General features: G+C 48.5%; 2 protein-coding genes across 3 annotated transcripts; both read left to right on the top strand.

Moving 5' to 3' along the window:
- Positions 1-6,072: 6,072 nt before the first annotated feature.
- Positions 6,073-8,463, top strand: LOC128142248 (lymphocyte antigen 6E-like). Its single transcript, XM_052788193.1, has 3 exons — positions 6,073-6,150; positions 6,600-6,719; positions 7,068-8,463. Exons 1-3 carry the CDS (start codon positions 6,093-6,095, stop codon positions 7,259-7,261), a joined length of 372 nt encoding a protein of 123 aa, XP_052644153.1. The 5' UTR covers positions 6,073-6,092; the 3' UTR covers positions 7,262-8,463.
- Positions 8,464-10,655: 2,192 nt separating this feature from the next.
- On the top strand, positions 10,656-16,638 carry LOC128142502 (lymphocyte antigen 6E-like). 2 transcript variants are annotated; one of them, XR_008235424.1, is made up of 4 exons: positions 10,656-12,450; positions 13,990-14,109; positions 14,815-15,077; positions 16,449-16,638. XR_008235424.1 is itself a non-coding variant. In XM_052788647.1 (3 exons), exons 1-3 carry the CDS (start codon positions 12,399-12,401, stop codon positions 14,970-14,972), a joined length of 330 nt encoding a protein of 109 aa, XP_052644607.1. In that variant the 5' UTR covers positions 10,656-12,398; the 3' UTR covers positions 14,973-16,634. The 2 variants fall into 2 exon arrangements, 1 of the variants encoding a protein (XP_052644607.1); XM_052788647.1 differs by having other exon boundaries at positions 14,815-16,634.
- The last annotated feature ends 1,594 nt before the right edge of the window (positions 16,639-18,232 follow it).

Below are 18,232 nucleotides of genomic sequence, written 5' to 3'. Positions count from 1 at the left end.
TCCTCACCCTGCTTTTGCTGCGATGGAGGATCCACAAAGTGGGTGCTGGCAATATTTCATGCTTACAGGGCTGTGTTTTCCTCAACAGCATCCCTGGCTCTATCAAAGCATCCTGCTTGGAGCAAAATGGAGGTGGTTCAACTCCAGTGAGAGCTCAGCTAACAAAGCTGAAGGTCTTGTGTTTGGCTCTTGTGCTGCAGCAAATGAGGGGGGCCAGGCTGGCAGATGGGCTCTGGTGCTCTGGAAGTCAGGGCTGCAAAGGTCTGCCAGTGTCAGGTAATCAGTAATTATTGGCTATTCTTTAGGAGCTTAAATGAAGCATCTTTTTCCCAAAGGATGTTACCCTGGATTGTATTGCTCTGTGAACCAGTTCTGTGGGGCTTGACCATTTCTGCCAAAGCTCAGTGAAATCCAGATTGGAAGCCTAAGTGCATGGGAGGTATGAAGAAAAAGCAAGGTGGAGAGTTCACGTGTTTTGCCAGGTATCAGATAACCCATTCTGGGGTGAGTAACACGATGTGTTTGAAATAGATAAGCTTTAAAGAGAGGCTGGTATGTCTGGGGGGTGTCCTCCTGGCTCTTGGCCATCAGCAAGAGATACAGGCTTGAAAAGTTGAGCTACTCGCCACTGATATCACAGTGGCCCGAAGCAGCAGTCTGGTCCAATGCCCAGTCTGATGGGGATCTTCCACTGCTCAGGACCCTGTGGAGCAGGATCATGCCCCCATCACAGACACCTCTGAGAGCAGGATCCTTCTCCCAGCCCGAAAGTTTGGGGTTATTTGGTGGCTCTAAGCAACACTGGCACACTTAGCTGAACCCTACCTGCCTTGGCCCTTCTAGGGACGTTTTGAACTCAGCTTCTCCGATGAAGTGCCTTTTGTGTAGGCACAGAAATGCCTGTGCTTTGATGCCTAAGATACATGGTAGCCTAAAGTCAAGATACTAGCATTTTTGCCAGTATTTGACTAGTGAAATGCAAAGTCAAAGGTTTAGCGTTTTTTCCTTTGTAATTACTTTCTTTTTCTCTTATTTTGAAGGAAAAAAAAAAAGTTGCAAAAAGGGAAGATCTGGTTTCAGGCAAAACCAGAAGTAGTACCTTCACCTGTAACTTCTTGGGTTACTAATGTGCTTTTTGTAAAAGCCTGTTGTTCATATTGGTTGGGAGGAGACCTCAAGGCAAATTTACCAGGAACAAAGCTGACTGATCACTCTGATACTGGGATGGGCTCAGGGCTGCTCTAATTACATAATGATGCTCAAAACCCAAAACCTTCTGGGGGTGGAGAATTTGTCTCCCTGCCTGCAGGCTGGGGATGTCCTGCACTGTGTGATAGCACAAGGACAGGTCTGGTACTGGGGTTGATAAGATAAACCTCTGGGTGGGAGGAGGTAGTGAGAAGTTCCTCTTGTCTTGCTTTGGCATCTGCTGCCCATGCCTGGCCTCTTCCTAGAAATGCTGAGGTTGGGATGGTCTCTGGAGGGCTTGAGTCCAACCTCCTGCACAAAGGAGGGCCAACCTTGGTTGCGTTGCTCAGGGCCTTCTCCAGCCAAATTTCAGTATCTCCAGGGAGGGAGATTCCTCCACCATATCTCAGGGGCCCTGTTTTGGCAATTAATTACTGCCCTGGCAAACTTTTTTTTTTTTCCTTGTATCTGATTGGAATTTCCCTTTATGCATCTTGTAACCGGCTGCTTGTCCTTTCTCTGTGTACCTGTGAGGAGAGTCTGGCTCTGGTTTCTCTGTAGCTACTCCCCCATTAAATAGCTGAAGGTAGCAACTCCATCCCCCCCTTAGCCTGCCCCCCTCCAGCTTGCTCTGTTGCTTAGGGTCATTCAGCCCCACATCTGGGACTTTTGCTGAACTTCATGAGCTTTACTTTTCACCAAACACCAGCCTGCTGAGCCTCAGAGGGATGTGGTAGGAGCTTGTGGTTGAAGGAGGTAGGACCATCTCAAGCTATAGCTTGAGGGCATACAAGCAATACCTCTCCCTGCATAAGAAGTTGTGTGAGCAGCTGGAGGCTCCAATGGGGCTCCATCCCTGCTTGTTGCTTCTGCACCAGCATCCTGGAGAGATGGGAATATAAAGCCTGCACGTTGGCACCTTTTGCAGACACTGAAACCCTTGGATGGAGCCGCACTCATCAGAAACCTTTCCACGTTGTGCTTTCTCCTGGGGATGAGTCAAGCTCTTGATGCGCGGCCAACAGATTATTGATCCTCGTTGATGAAAAAAAAAAAGTGCATCAGCCTCCTATTTCCCAGAGGCATTTCCCATAGTGGTGGGGTCTGGCAGTGCTGCTCCCCTGCCCATCAGGGCTGCATGGGGTGACGAAGGGGTCCTGGCAGGTGATCTGAGGAAGGGCAGTCATCAAAGCTGCTTAGCTGCTCTTTCATCTGCTTAATGACAGGGCCTTTGCTCACCTGTAGGTGGTTTGGGAGAGATGGGCTTTTGGCTGATTCATCTTAATTGGTGCAGAGAGGGAAGTGGGTGTGATAAACTCCTCAGTGAGGAGCGTTTGCTGTTGAACTGCTGCTTATGCTCTATATCTGCTCCCTGGTGAGTGCTCAGATTAAGGGGAAAACAAAACAGCTGTAGTCTAGCAGATGTGAGAAGTGGGAAACCCTTGTGGGGATGTGAGGAAGAGAAATGTGAAGGGTTTCCAGAGGGTTTTTCCTCCCTTGCCTTCTTCCTTGAGTTCTGATGTTTCAAAAACTGGGAAAAAATGAACAGAAACTTTTAAAGGGGATCACTTTTGTCAATAAGCAATGAGAGAAAAAGGGTAAAACAACATTTGAGACTATCACTGCTGTGCTTCAGACCTTCTGCCTCTGAACACAACGAATGGAGGCGTTTCCTTTCCAAAGCGGTTCAGCAGGAGAGAAGATCACGTCTGTGGTTTGGCATAAATAAAACATGTGCTTAAGGAGCTTCCTGGATTTACACAGTTGTACTCTGTGTCTGTCAACGGTCAGCCAAGTTAGGGCTGCTGTAAAGTAAGCTCAAATTTGGACAGATATCTGTGTCTGTGTTTGTAAATGTGGCACTGCTGATGCCAAGGAGAGTGTCTGCAAAGGAAAGCAAATGATTAACCTATGAGAAATTGGATCCTTGTGATAAAATGAAGGATGGTCTAATGAGGGGCAGAGGAAGGGCTTCCAAGGCAAGGATAAAACTCCAGGATATCAGGTTTGTGCCCGGTGAAGGAGAACTCCTGGCACTTGTTCCATGCAGCTGTGGAAGGGGGACGGCTGCCTATCGTGGGTGTCCTGCAGCGAATGAGTAGGTGATATAGAGGCTGGTTCTTCCTATGGCTTCTTTTTAGCCATAGTAGTGATATTTTTGGCTGGCTGAGCACATGTGTTATTCAAAAGAAAATGATGACTCAGGAAGAGCTCAGCCAAGCTTGTCCCAAGTGCTGAGAATGTCTGCTCCAGCCCTTAATCCTGAGCTGCTGCAAGACAGGGCATGAGGAATTCCAATAAATTACTTAATTAATATTCTTAATCCAAGTCTGGATTAGGCTGCAATTATAAGTGATTGGCTTGACTCAGAAGTAAGTCTTTGAATAACTGCTTTCACAGCTGCAGGAGGGCTCATAAATTCCTTCTGCTGCCATGAGCCTGAAAAGACTGTGATGCAAGATCTCTGCAAACTGACGTAGCTTCCAGTGGTTCCCTGGGGTTGCCCTGTATTGCTGGAGGGATGGTGGGGCAGATAGCTGATGCCTTTCAGAAAAAATGCTGTCTTCCTAGCTTGGTGGATTGCATCCAGACTGCCCCTTCTTTTGTAATCAGGGCAGATTATTTATCTGCCAAGGTGGGACAGACAAGGAAGTCTCCAATCCCTTCCCACAGGTCACCTATACATAAATGAGCTCTTTGGTTGTTTTTTTTAAAGCTGTTCTGTGTAATCTCTTCCATCTATTTCTCAAGCTATAGCTGGGCTCTTCAACTCCTGAAGGCTTAGTTTGCCAAAATGGAAGAGAATGGTGTGGCAATTATTGCAACTGGTTTTAATTAGGGCTCACGTTTCCTTCTTGGTAGTCCCCCAGGCAGGAACAGTTCCTGACTTTCCATAGTTCATTTCTGGTGCTGCAAACCCTAATTCTGTTGGAGGCAAGACCTGGAGGGATTAAATCTCCACCACTCCCTCTCCTGTGCATCCTTGGACTCAGCACTGTCCCCATTTCTGCACGCAGAAGGATTCCCCACAAAACCAGGCATGGGATGACTTTGAGTGCCTGCAAAAGCAAATTCTGCTGGCTGCCTTCCCAGGAATGAGATTTGAAGGCAGTGAGGAGAGGTGAAGAACTGGACCTAGCAGGTCTAGCCACTTTTCCTAGCCCAGGCATGTGGCATAATCCTATTATTTTATTTTATTTTTGTATTGGGCTTCTCTTCCCTTGGCACCTTGTATGGGATGACTACAGCCTCACGTCTCATCCAGCTTTCTGCTTCATCCCCATGTCTTTCACGGGGGGTCACCAACCCCAGCTTTGTCCTGATGTAGCGATGTGTGCCACGTGAGCATGCAATGGGGTCTTGGCAATGCTGGCAAAGAGCCGAGCATCTTTGCAATTTGGTGTGCAGTCTGTGGTTCAGTCACAGCTCCTTTCGTGATGTCCTCCTTTGTTGCTCTTAGTTATGTTTGGTTTAGTTCCACTTCCCTAAAGCCAGCTGGTCAGGCTTTGCAGCACGGCCCCTTTAGCAAGCAACATGCCTGAACTGTGGCTGCACAACCCTTGACTCTCTTACTGTACAAATAAGTTATTTTTGTTTTTCTTTTCTTTTTTATATTTTCACCTTTGAAAGACCTTCTACGTGAAGTTGTGCTGAGTTGTCCTCATAGTGCCTTCCTGTGTGCTGGAAAAAAAAAACCCCACACCGCCACAAAAAAACGAAAACCAGGAGATATAATTCAGTAAATAAAACAGAGAACAACTCAGTCTAGTTTTTCCCCTTTGAAAATCTAAGACAAGATGGTTTATTATCCCTAAGCACTTTAATTTGGTATGGCCATTGCTAGTAACAGTCTGTAAGCTTTGTACTGAGGTTGCAAGACCTCAGGATTGAGGCTTGCTAGGTTTGCTTTGACTGAGCTTGTCTTGACCTGCCTGAGGCATTTTTTTTCTTAACTTGGCTGAGTGGTAAGAGCAATTTTTCTAATTGACCAAGTGGCTATGGCTAATTTGTTTTGCTTTTGTGTATCTTTATATAATGCAGCTGTAAGTTTATACAGATAGTAGTAAGCAGCCATTATTCTGTGTAGAATGAGGTATTTATGACTCTGACCCAAGGACACAGTGTAGACAAATGTTAAGATTTCAATTATACTAAAATATATATACACACATACATGGTGTGCTTTCTTTTTGCCATGCTCCTACCACAACCTCAAAATATCATCTTATGGGCATCTTTCTCCTGGCCTTTCTCTGGTTCTTGTGGGCTTCCCTGATCTTGTTGGTACCACGCCAAGCTTCGAGTTGTGGTAACGGAGGTGGCAGAACAGCACTTGGGCCAAGTCACTGGAAGGAAATCTGCATAGCCACAGGGGGAACAAGCCTTCCCAGTGCTAAACCCGAGACTCCAGGCCTGACTGGGCAACGAAAGATGGGGGTACTGGTCCTCAAAGAGTGGCTCCTCCTTGCTGGCCCCAGCACGCATATCCCCTTTTCTCTAGGACCAATGCAGAGCGTGCAAGTCCAAGAATCCCCATCCCCTTTCTTGGGTGGCCTTGCTTCCTCCTAGGCTGATCACCACTTTCTACCCACCTTCTATCTCCCGCCTTCTTTCAAAGAGGATCCACTGCTATCAGTAGCGGCTGCTTTTCCTTTTAGCTTATTTTGAGATATTAAGTAACGTGCTCGGACAAAGGCAGCGCGCAAAACTCGAACAGCAGATGTGAGCGCTGGGGTCCTGCGAGGCTCTGCAAGTACGTGTCAGCCCCATGGTCTGGGCTGTGCACGCTGTGAAATACATGGGTTGACCTGTGTCAGCTTTTGGACCAGCCGCTTTCCCAGCTAGGACTCCACAGAGGGTTGGGACCTGCTTCCCCTGAAGACCGTGCAGGCAGAGAAGAGCAAATGGAGATGAGGGCTCTTCTGATGGCGTGTCTGGCCACTGTCTTCTGCGTGGACGTTGGTGAGTTGTTCAGGGTTGCTGCAAGGCTTGGGCTGGGATGGGGAGAGCTGGCATTTTTGGGGGAGAAGCCATATCTCTAACTTCTAAGTCCAGTGGTCTTTAAGAAGTCGGTAGCTTTGAGCTAAAAATTGAGTGCAACCTTCACATCCTTCTGGCTCTGCGACAATTTGCTAAATATAGATGTAAATATATATGTAATGGGGTAGTTGAATATCGACATCCACAGAAATCCTCTGCTGCCCAATCACCTGGAAGGAGGGTTTTTCTACAGTGAAGTGCGTGTTTAGCAATTTGGGGTGTGGGATAGTAGAAGGGGTAGAACTGCCTCAGCCAAATCCTCTATGTCTTATTCTATGTCCTGTGGCCCACGTGAGGATGGGAAGAGGTCCATCTGTGAAGGAGTTTCTTGCTCTGATCTCATGCAAATCATTTATGTTCCCCTCCTGTAGCCAACTCGCTGACGTGCTACACCTGTAGCAACCAGATCAGCAACTCCGAGTGCCTGAAGGCTTCCCCATGTGCCAAAAATGACACAGCCTGCATGACTACAGTTGTGAAGGTAGGTGCTGGTGAGTCCTGCTGCCAGGAACTGCCTGGGTTGTGACCTCCCAACCCTGCTGCCCAATGTTCCTGTGTGTCCCAGCCCTGCTCTTAGTGGGTCTGTGTCCTTTCCCCCTTTCTGTTCCAGTGCACTCAGCTCTAAAACATTCCCCTTCCATGGGGCTTGTGGAGAACTTGAATAGTGCTGGGTTACAGCCTAATTATTTCTTTGCTTGAATAGCGAGGCAGAGGGTAGTTGAAGGAACACCATAACCTGTATAGACTTGGGTGATTTCGCATGCTGCTTACGCAGTAAAGTCAGGATTTGCCCTTGGAAGAAAGATTCATGGATTGGTTTTATTTGACTTTTTATCCAGGCACTCAGCAACAGAAGTTGATCAGCAAAACCTGCGTTTCAAACTGTGTTAAGTTTCAAGACTTTTACGAATGCTGCAGCCAGGGCAACTGCAATCACAACGAGGCATCTGGGATGAGACCTCCCGTAGAGGTGCTGGGAGCTGCAGTTCTGGTCAGTGTTACCAGGCCCCTTCTCTGGACTGGACTGGGATGAGGTCCCTATTGAATAACACTTTCAAGCTTCTTTAACCCATCCTCGTCCCCCAGAACCTGCAGTTGTTTTGCCCATCTGTCCCCAGAACGTCTTCTGAACATCTGATGTTCAGGCACGGAAAGGCCAGTCTGAAGCTAGCTTGAGCTTGATAGAGGAGTGATCCCTCAGTTATTCTTTTATAGCTTCTCACGCGCCAGGACTCTGCAGCCACCGCTAAAATAAATAAATAAACATCTTGGAAATTTCTACTGAGAGCTGACTCACAGCAGGGCTGGGGTTTTGCAAGCAGCATGGTCGGGTTGTTCGTGCAATTACAGAGAGCACCAAACAACTGGAGGTGAGTAGGAGGAGGATACAATCCCCATCAGCACAGCCCCAGATCAGAGTGTGTCTCTTATATTTTCAGCCAGGCAGAAATTTCTGAAGGCTTATAGAGAAAGGCCTGGAAAATAATGAGTTTGCATCTCCAATGGTATTGTTCTAGTATGCTGCCAGCACTCTGGTCCTGACAAGGTCTGGGACAGCATGGGGAAGGCGTATTAGCAAATTAAACACCCTGTGTCAGTTCCTGGCCCTGGGGTCAGCTGGTGACCATCTGTATAGCCGAGCTCTCTTCCTCCAAAATAAGGTGGCTGAATCCAAAATACCAATTGGAAAGTAGATCTGGAATTGTCAGGGATGGTCCTAGCTGGTCAGGCCAAAAACGTGCTGAGGAGCATGCTAACAATTAAACGGTGTGGACAACTGTGGGACAGCCCTTAAAACTGTGCCTGGGCTCTCTGTGTATTATTGGTATAGACATAGCTGTCTCTGTGACAGCTCTTCTGCAGTGTGATTACCACCCCAGGGCAGCTGGAAGGGTGGTGACCTCCTCTGGAGCTTGTGACACCTGGGTATCACTGCTGGATACCCTTATTAATGCCCCCAAGTACCGGTACAATCCTATATGTAACTTAATCCAGACCCAGCTGGGATTTGGGCAATACAGGAGTCTCGGAGATGCCATAAAATCAGGTAATATTGGTAAACAGAGATTTGGCATGCCCCTGGGGCACATTTCCCTGTCCTGCTTGAAAGATAGGGAGCCAAAGGGCAGGTTCCCAGAAGGATTTCGACACCTTGATGTAAGCTGGCCCCAGGCTGCCCATGCTGTGTTCTTGAACCCGAGTATCTCTGCCCCACGGTGGGACTCCCATGGTGAGTTACCCGGCCACCTTCAAAGCACCCAGGAACGGGGAATGCATGGGAAGTGCGGTAGAAGCAGCCACAGGGTCCGAGTCCTTCTGCAATTTGGCATGCAAAGGGTTTAAACCCATGTTAGTTTGCAGTAAACCTGTGGGTGGGATTAGGGGACAGATCTGTGTCAGGGAGATGGTCGTGACAACCCACGTTGCTGTCCTGATTTTGAGGAGGTCACAACCAGGAAGGATACAAAGAATGAGCTTTGCAGGACCAAGCACAAGTAAATCCCCGGGAAGGAGGAGAAAGATGGAAAGAGCCAGAAGGAAAAATCACTATTCAGCTGCTATCATTGGACTTGAGGATGGGAAGAACCAGACCTTGCCCTCACCCAGGGGGTCCTCAACACACACAGCTGCCTCTTCTCCTCCTAAGGCAATGTGTGCTTCAAACTGTTGTCTTCTCTGCCAAAAACAAGTGGTACCGTGTTGACCTGGCCTCTTCCTCCCCCACAACCCCATCCAGAATGAAGGATAGGCAACATGACACGGTTAGATTCTGCAATTGATTCAATGGGTTTTATTTAGGCCTGGAAAATCCCTGGTGGTGCAATCATACCTGGTGATGAGAACCAAATCGGTCCTGCAGCCCCTGGGAGCCCCTGCTGTACTAGCAACTGGGTGGGAAATGGCAATACATACAGCTTGGGATAGATGGAAATATTTGGGAACCTTCTGAGATGCCACCTAAGAAGTGATGAGGCAGACATTGTTCCCTGACCACAGGGAAGCTGAACAGTTAAAAACTTCAGGGCAAATGAAAGGAAGACATCCCATGAGACCAAGCTGTGATGTTCCTGTCCCTCCTCGTCACTGTGGTTCCATATGTGGAAACAGAGAAGGACTTGTCCCAAGGCCTTTTGTGGGAAGAGGCCAGTATGAGGCTCCCAGAAGATGAGTAGATCCCTGGCTGACTTCTGTTCATTGACTGCTGATCTCTGTTCTCCATCCAGGAAGACTCAAAGGCCAGACCATTGCAGAGGGCAGCCAAATAAAGCTGTGTTTACTAGCCAGCTCTAACACAATTGTGTAGTGCGGTGTGGCACAGCCAAGAGTAAAATCAGGGACCGAGCTCTTATCCTGAAGGATGTGATTCACGTGCCTGCAACGGTCTGATCTCCAAGGCTGAACCTAAGCAAGGGAAATAAACAGTTCCTGGGAGCATTCCCTGCTTTGTACTGCCATCATCCACAACATTTAAATAATCCTTTTAACTGCTAGTACGTTCCCTGGCAAGGTTTTAACATGGACCAACCACCATAGTCCCATGCGATGTCTAGAAAAAACAGAAGAGAGAGTGCAAGGCAAGGACTATTCACAAGAGGCCCCGTTGATGTCCACCTCTTGGCTCTGCACTGGAGATGGTCCTGGACATGTTTAATTTACTGCTACAGCTGTAGCCTCGTTTCTGCTCTGCGATGCTGGATATTGGGACACTTTTTTTGCAGCTCTCTGCCCTGACCCAGCCAAACACTGCCTTCCACGCTGCAGTCATGTTGCTTCCATGTGTTGGCCACCCAGGGTGACACCACCATCCTCAGTCTCCCATGTGCCTCTGAGGAAATGCCAGCCATGGCAGTCCCACGCCTCACCCATGTGCCTTGGACATCCCTGAGGTCAGGATGGTAACTTCCCAACTATCTGGCTCAATGGGCCACTAGCAACCCTCAAAATGCCAAGCGGCCCATTGCGCACCCTCGTCCATCATCACACTTGTCAATCAAACCACTCCTGCCAGCGGACCGGTGGTGGACCACTTCCCGTGGCCTTGCAGATCATCTTCCTGCTGTCAGTGAGGAGCAGAATTGAATCCCTGGACCAGGTGACTCCTCTCTGTGTCAGAGAGATGTTCATGCCATCAGTCCTTGGAAGCGAGGGAATAAACTGAGTCAGACGCATTTCTTTGTTTAAAAAAAAAAATAAATCAAGAATGCACTTTGTTAATCATACTGAAAAGTAACACAATTATTTTTCCCTTCTTCCTCAAAAAAACCAGTAAAATCTGGTTAAGGCAAACTGCTTTATCAGCCCAGACCTTTGCTAGGGTGCTCCCGCTGCTGCAGGACACTGAACCGTGGCTTCCCAAGCTGATTTCCAGACTCCCCCAAAGAGTCATCCCTGCAAGAAGACACCACGCAGCGAATCACGTTGGGCAATCCTTATTCCCTGGAATAGGTCTGGCTCTTCAGTTGCTGCCTCGTGACATCTGGGAGGACTGACACATCTTCTCCGGCATCCACAGTGGCATGCAGTCTCTGAATCTGGCAGAACTTCATCTGTTGGGCAAGCGCTGTGGCTTATCCTCTCCACGCCCAGAAGGCGTATGTCCATTGGCGAGGAACGGTTAGTGCTCACGGGTTTATCAGGGCTGACTTCACCATCCTGTTGATCTTGCTTTATGTCAGCTGTATTAGCAGCCCCACTGGTTTAACACCGGTGTCAGAAACCCCCAAAATATCTGCAAATCAACCAAAAAAATCTCACCCCAATAATCCCCCCTCCTTTTTTTTTCTTGAAAAGGAAGACGCTATGGGTTTTGGTGTCGCTTTGAACTTCCTCTGGCCGTGCCTTCACTGTGATGAGCAATGATCAGTCCCATCAGATGCTCTAAATTTCTTTGATGAGTATGACCCCTGCTTCAGGGACGCTTGCTCATCTGATTGATCTCCTGCCCAGAAACTAATGTTGGCCCCCAATCATTTTAGCCCTCCCCTTGTCCATCTAATCCCTTTCTTCCACATGTTTTCTGAGCTTCTGCCTCTTCTCCTTCTGCATCTCCATCTTCTAAACCCCAGGCTGTGTTGCTACAGCTGGGTCTCTGTTCTCTTTCCTGCAGACTAAGTCTTGCAGGGTGGAGAAGGAAGGGTGAGCAGGTTGCCCAAGCAGCTTTATTCCAAGGGGGTTGTTCCTGCTTGGTCCTCTCAGCTCTTTGGTGGCTGGGGGTGTGTGTGTGGTGACCCACAGAGATGTCTGCTGATATCCAGCACCAAACTCTTTCCTTAGAAGCAGAAGTGGGACAGGCAGTCAAATGGAGGCCCCAGAAGGGCTGAAATTGTCAGCTCCAGCTCCACCCAAATGTAAGCCTGCAGAGAAATCATAAAGGCTGAGAACATTATATCTGACTGGTATCTAGCAGGACTTTGAATCGGATGCTCCATGTGGAAGGGGGACAAAGATATTTTTACCCTTTGCTCAGATGTAGCAAAAGCAAGCTGTTGCAAAGCTGGAAAACAACCTCCAGTGTCCTGGCCTCTGCATTTGGACTCCAAAGCCATTGGTCTCTCGCGGCAGCTGTTCTCAAAATCAGGATGCAGAGCATTTAGGACTTTGTAGGTAATCAGCAGCTTTTATAGGCAAACAGGAACTTATAAGACCTTTTCTGCTTATATTGCCATGAATACACAGCTAGATCTACCCTGACTGTAGATATTGGGAGTTGTCCAGGTCTAACCCTGGAAACACACTTGGCAATAATCCACCCAGATGAAGCCATTAATTGATGCCACTTACTACAATTTTGCTTTGAGTAGCTGCCTTCACTGAACTATCTGGCCACAGATGTGATGATCAGATTGGAGCTAAACAGTACAAAAACCCCACTCAGACATCACTAGCGCTGTTAGCCTGACCATAGATAAATTAAAGTATTAAAAGCAATAAATGGAATGAATTGCCCTGGTGCTTTCTCTCGTCTCTGGACCCATCAGACGAGCCTGAAGGCAATGCTGAGGTGAGAAAACAACCCACATGCATTCCTAGCCTCTCAAATAATCCATGATCCCTGCCCACTCTTTCAAAATCGTTGCTTTAATCATCACTCAGGCCAAACGCAGGGAACATATATATCCTGTCCCCAGGTGAGGATGCTTTTCCTGGGCTGTGGAGACGACTGAGAGAAGATGAAGGCCTCCCTCCTTGCCCTGCTGGCTTTGATCCTATGCGCAGATCAAGGTGAGGTATCATGGTTCGCTACTAGACAAAGAATAGTTGCGTGTTTTAAAGTCAGGCAGGCCTCGTAGCCAGGGAAAAAAATCATGGGAGAGGGTGCCTTAGCTCTTGCAATGGTGCAGCTGAAGGGCATGGTGCTCCTCTTTGGGTTTCTTACCTGTAGTCTCAGCCTCCATGTGTGAAAGGTTTATTTTCTGCAGGGAAATTTCCCTATAGACACACGTACTACTGGATTTTTATGAAAGCAAGACGGAAAACAGGAAGCCGTTGCCACTGTTCTGCCTTTGTTAAGAGACTTTCCAGTGAGTTTGGCTGTTGAGATGATGCAAGACTGTGGTTATTTCTAAATCTTGATACAGAAGTTCTTCAGCCTACAATAGCACAATACATCAGCAACTCCACGCACATGGTTTCTACTGCAGTCAGCGATGCTGTTTCTAACAGCATCAGGGGACAGGGCCAGATCTACAACATCTGGCTTTGTGCTGCTGCCTGCCCAATGCCCCTGATTTCTGCCCATCTCAGAGACCCGACAAGCTTGCCGATTTCAGAGATTTTGGGGCAAAGTTGGGGAATTAGGGAGAAGTTGGGTTGTGGACTAAATGGGTTGAGCAGCCTTATGCTGGGATATTGTGTGGAGTCATATATTTGCATATAACTTGCATTATAGATTATGTATTTTATTTCACAGAGAGACTGCAAATGAAATCAGAGCCCTGTTAAAGTATATGATCTTACAGCCTCTATAGACAAGACAGTTAAGCAACCAGAGAGAATAAATGTTATCCACATTTTGTAAAGAGGGATAGGGTTTGCCAGTGCTTGGAAATTTGCCACGTTGTCTGGTGCAGAAAAATAATTTCTTGGAATAGTTATTTCTGTCTCATTGTGGCCTAAGAATACCTTTCTGCTATTTAGCTTTGTTCACTTACCAGAATAGCAATTCTGACAAATTTCCAAGTGTTAACAAGGCCTGGGGGACAGAGAGATTGTCTTCAGTGCCAAAACAAAGGCCGCCCTTATCCGCATTAGATAGCCTAGGCAGTAAAAATGAAGTACTAGACTGCACGTGTCTTAGGGATGAATTCACACAGCAAAGAGTTAAAAGCCCTTCTCACTTTTTTTTTTTTTAACCCAGGTAATGGCTGTATGTTTGAGGGCATTGAAGTTCCACCCAAAGACACGGGTATGGGAGGCTGACTTTTTAAGGCCATAGAGGTCCCAATTAACCCTATGCAACTGCCAATGCTTACTGCCCAGTTAGGCTATAGTCTACGTTATAGTGTCTTCAGCAACCAGAAAAGGTGACCCCGACCCTTGGGACACCCCTGTAGACTCTTACAAAGGACCCCATCCTTCCCAGCTCCCTGCACCACATCAAACCCAGTGCCCTTGGCCCATCGTGCTATTATTTTGAGTGTAGGGCAGGAAGGGCAGACTTGCACCATCGGTGCAAGTCAATGGGAAGAAGGTAGCAGGTTTTGCTGCCAGGGCTGGTGGAATTTTGTCTCTGTCTTCCATATTCTGTGTCTCCTCCTGCAGCAAATGCCCTCTATTGCTACACCTGTGACTGGGAACAAAGCAACTGGAGCTGTCTGAAAGCCAAGAAGTGCTCGGACAAGGATGAGTACTGTGTGACCAATGTTGCTTCTGTAGGAATTGGTATGTGCTGGCTGCGTATCCTCTGATGGGGACTCAGGAATGGGATGTGGGATTTTGACTGGATTTGTTATGGTTGCCCTTTGTTGATGGATAGGCTGAGGAGTCATGGGGAAGCGTATGTGGGAGGTGGAACCTGGCAGTGCTGAAGTTTGCACGGTACGAAATCCTCCTCCCCATCACATGTTGAGATTGTCCTCTTTAGCCTTTGTTTTATACCTGCATGGAAAGGCAGGGGACACTGAGAGAAGAGGAAGGACAAAGAGAGGATCCTTCAGAGGAAGAATAAATAAATTTGAACCGTGATTAGACAAGGAGATGAAAAGAAGCGGGTAGCCAGGGTGGATGAGAAGGTCTAGAGAGATATAGAGGGGAATAAAATTATTTCTTTCAAGCAGAGAAGCCTGGAAACGTGCTTTCAATCCAGGCATGAACATCGTCTCACGGATGCCATCGTACACCTAAAAAAGCCTTGACACGAGGGTCCATGCTGGGAGGTGCCAGATGCCCAGCAGGGATATTGAATGCCTTGTGGTCACCAGCAATTACTGGGCTGTGGTGGGATGAGGGTGGGTCTCATTGGCCATGCTGGTCCTCAGGGCTGTGGGGGACAGTGGGACTCATTAGCCCATCTCCCTCCTGTGCAAGATCGAGGAGCGCTCAACAAACTTTCATTGCTAATACTGCTCTCTCCCTTCTTTGGGCAAGGCTTTTTGTCTTTGTGGAAGAGGATCACCAAGAAGTGCTCCGAGACCTGCCCACACCACAACTTCAGCCTGGGCCTGGCTTCCTACACCTCATATTGCTGCCAAACCTTCTTGTGCAACCTGAGTGCATGCCCGGGACCCAGGCTAGCTCGGCAGTGAGATGGCAGGGAGTCCCATGCCAGTGTCCTTCTTCACCTGCTCAGCGGTGGTGGGAGAAAGGGGCTTCTGAAGGCCTGAAAAGCATGGTCAGATTCCCTCAGGAAGGTATGGACATCGAACACGCTGCAGAATAGATAAAGTATTATGGTCACCACCTCCTGCCCTGTGTTGCCTCCCAACCTGTAGCTTCTCACTTGCTTCTCGTACCTGAGCTCTGTTGCCCCAGCAGCTTGATGGAGAAGCAGCCGTGCTATGTCCTGCAGCCTGGGGGAAAGAGATGCTGCTTCTGCACGTCTTGCAAATCTCTAGCGGGATTTCTCCTGCCATCTTACCTTATCTCGGGTGCAGCTGGGACCCACACAGTGGCAGCTTCCAAATTCAAGGAGGGAGGTGGGCAAAAATAACAACCCCTCTGCACCAAGTCAGGAGGGAAACTATGCAAACTCACAGGGTTGCTGCTGGGGAAGGGAAAAAGGCGGTCCTGTGTATAAAAGCCTGAGCCTGCGATGGGTGCTAACCACAACTCTCCTCCCTTACATCCCTCACTCCCTCCATCCCGCCTCTCACTCCCAGCTCCCAGCTAGGGACAATGACATCCCCCTGTGCTGCATTAACAGTCAGACGCAGCAGCCACATATCTCTTCCTTTTGGCTCTGCCTGCGGTGCCACATTTTTATCAAAATGATGCTTATCCGCACAGCCTGCACAGCTGTGCACATCTGCGCACATCTGCTTCTCTGCAGTCTTTTTCCCCACCTCCACTTCCAGCAGCTGTCCTTGGTCATCCCCTTCTTCATGTTGCCTTGCTTGCTTGTGGCTACTGTTTGAGCCAAGCAACCTTACCCAGGGCTGGCACTGCCCCGGACCTACCGCTTGGCATTGTGTCTTCCAGCAAGCCGTTCATTTACCCGTGGCCCCGACATCCCCCAAAGCAACCGCAAGGTAATTAAAAGTATTTGCAGCATTTGGGTCGAGCTGCTGAGGAACAGCGGAGGGGTTTATAAAAGAAGAATACAGATTTCAGAGAGGCCAAATATTTCATGTAGATGTTTCCAGAGGCTGCAGAGAAATGAGGGTAAAAGGAAGCTGAAAAAAATGAACAGTGATGAGAGCTCAGAGATTTTTCATTGCCAGAGGTGCTGCTGAATGCCTCTCCCTCCTCCCAAGCAGCACTTTTTGGAGGAGTTTTCCTCCGGCAAAAGCATGGAAATGCTTAAACTTGGGTCAGCCTGGGCTCCCAAATCTGCGAAACATTGCTCAGCCAAGGGATGACGCTGTGCTTCGAACCCAGTCCCAGTAAACAAGAGGGACAAAAGGGGCTTTGAGCCATGGCGAGCGCGTCTGCCTTGGGCTAGTGCCCATGGCTGCTCTGAATGAATGCCTTCTTCTGAAGTGCTGCATAACAGGAGTCTTCATAGATGTGTGCTCTCTTTTATTAATCGACTTCTACTTTCCTTTACCCCCTCCTTCTCACAGTTACGCCATGCTGCGAGGGCAGATCTCCGTGCCGAAGGAGCCGTGCTGGGTGATGCACCTCCCTTTACCTCTTCATTAGACCGTGATCTCTTTCATGCCCTATTTAGGAATTTGCATTTTTCGCCCTGAAGCAATCCAAGTCCCCTCCTGTCCCTCAGCCGGAATGCTCAAAAGCCCTAATTTACCCTTCACACAATATTTTCTCATAAAAAAAGGGACTTGTGTGATTTTTCTTCTGTGTGCAGGAATTATTCAGCTCTCTGAAAGCACTGAGGAATCCCAGTTGGACAGACTCTAATAATTAATATTTCATTGTGTTGGATTTACACGTCCTGCAGTAGCAGAGACAGAGTCCCCCACAGCCTGCAGGAAAACACAGTTGGGTATTTTTTGCCGCTTTAAAGCAAAACTGACCGTTTTTTTTGCTTGGTTTGGTCTGCCTTTGCTGCAGAAAAGCATTCTTGGATCCCATGGCTAATATAAGGGGAAATAAATCATCCTGGGCATAGTTGAAGAGCAAAGGGTTGTTTTCCCTTGCCCAAAGGGCACTGCAGCTCAAGGACATTGAAATCTGCCCTTGTCCTGCGGTGCAGAGCTACCCTTGTGGCAATTGCTCCTCCCCAATACATGCGAGATGCGCAGGGAGGAAGAAGAGGTGGATGTGATTCCTAACCACTAATTTTGACCAGGAATTAGGGCCAATCGGGACCACGGAGAGATGGCAGTCATTCACACACGGATGAGGCTGTCCAGAAAATTACCCCGAGCCTGTGTCATTGTGCAAGGCAGCATTCTCCCCTTGGGTTTGAAAGGTGCTTGAAGGACCCTAAACAGAAAGGGATTGTGCACTGGGTGGAAAGGAACTAGTTGTTATCATCACCATAGACTGCACTGAGCTTCTCTGACCCCATTGAAAGACATGATGGTGATGGGAGAGGTGGGAGAGAGGTGAAGGAGCCCTTCTGCTCTCCCCAGCACAATGCAGGGCTCAGGTGCAACACCTGAGTGGTTCAGGGCATCCCTCAGGGCAAAAGAGACAGCTCAGCTGGAGATGGTCCACAGTGTGGGAGAAAGATGCTACGGAGACGTGGCACGGTGTTATTGCAGGCATTTGGGGAGGGGATACCCAACCAGCCAGACATCGGGAGAGAGGGGAGAGAGGGCTGTTGTCCCCCAAAGGGGCTAACAGACCCCAGTTCAAGGCATGGAGATAGATCAACGGAGAAAGAAGTGCCCAAGCATGGCACTTAAAAGAGGAAACACAAAGCACAGAGTCCTTTCAGTGGCTGGAGCTGGCAGGCAGACACAGCATGGGGATGAAGAAACAAACAATTACAAATGGCATAATAAATGCCTGGTTGGAGGTAATAACTAGCAGTTTAAATACCTAAGGGACTCATCGGATGGATGTCAGGGGGAGTTGTGACGTGGCTGCTTTGGGTCCAGGCTGTAGGACAGTTGGGCTCGCTGCGTGTGGCTGTCACCCTTCCCTTCTGCTATCAGAGGTACTAGCTTACAGCCTCGAAGAGCCAAACCCGCACGATAAATTTAGCCCTGCGCCAAGCTGTGCATGTGGGCAAGGCTGGAGGAGTGCTGGGAGGAAGGCTGGAAGCAGATAGAGCTGTCGAGCCTTGCAAAAAGGGAAGCAGCGGTGCCCTGGGCAGGGGTCCCCATGGGTGGTGATGGCAGATGAAGGCAGCCAAGCCTTCTTGCGGCCAGCAGCCACACCATGTGTCCAACGGCCACCCACACCACTGAGATGAGTATCACGGCAGGCAGGAAAA

This window comes from Harpia harpyja, chromosome 5, assembly GCF_026419915.1.
Source record: "Harpia harpyja isolate bHarHar1 chromosome 5, bHarHar1 primary haplotype, whole genome shotgun sequence".
In the NCBI taxonomy this organism is placed as follows: Eukaryota; Metazoa; Chordata; class Aves; order Accipitriformes; family Accipitridae; genus Harpia; species Harpia harpyja.
This window is presented reverse-complemented; position numbering and strand designations above follow the sequence as displayed.

What these genes read in the sequence shown, in the direction of transcription:
- LOC128142248 (XM_052788193.1), top strand. Translation starts at nt 6,093, where the DNA reads ATGGAGATGAGGGCTCTTCTGATGGCGTGTCTGGCCACTGTCTTCTGC. An exon ending in TGTCTTCTGCGTGGACGTTG is followed by an intron (nt 6,151 to 6,599) that starts GTGAGTTGTTCA and finishes CCCCTCCTGTAG; the next exon opens with CCAACTCGCTGACGTGCTAC. An exon ending in AGTTGTGAAGGTAGGTGCTG is followed by an intron (nt 6,720 to 7,067) that starts GTGAGTCCTGCT and finishes CTTTTTATCCAG; the next exon opens with GCACTCAGCAACAGAAGTTG.
- LOC128142502 (XM_052788647.1), top strand. Translation starts at nt 12,399, where the DNA reads ATGAAGGCCTCCCTCCTTGCCCTGCTGGCTTTGATCCTATGCGCAGAT. An exon ending in GATCCTATGCGCAGATCAAG is followed by an intron (nt 12,451 to 13,989) that starts GTGAGGTATCAT and finishes CTCCTCCTGCAG; the next exon opens with CAAATGCCCTCTATTGCTAC. An exon ending in TGTTGCTTCTGTAGGAATTG is followed by an intron (nt 14,110 to 14,814) that starts GTATGTGCTGGC and finishes TCTTTGGGCAAG; the next exon opens with GCTTTTTGTCTTTGTGGAAG.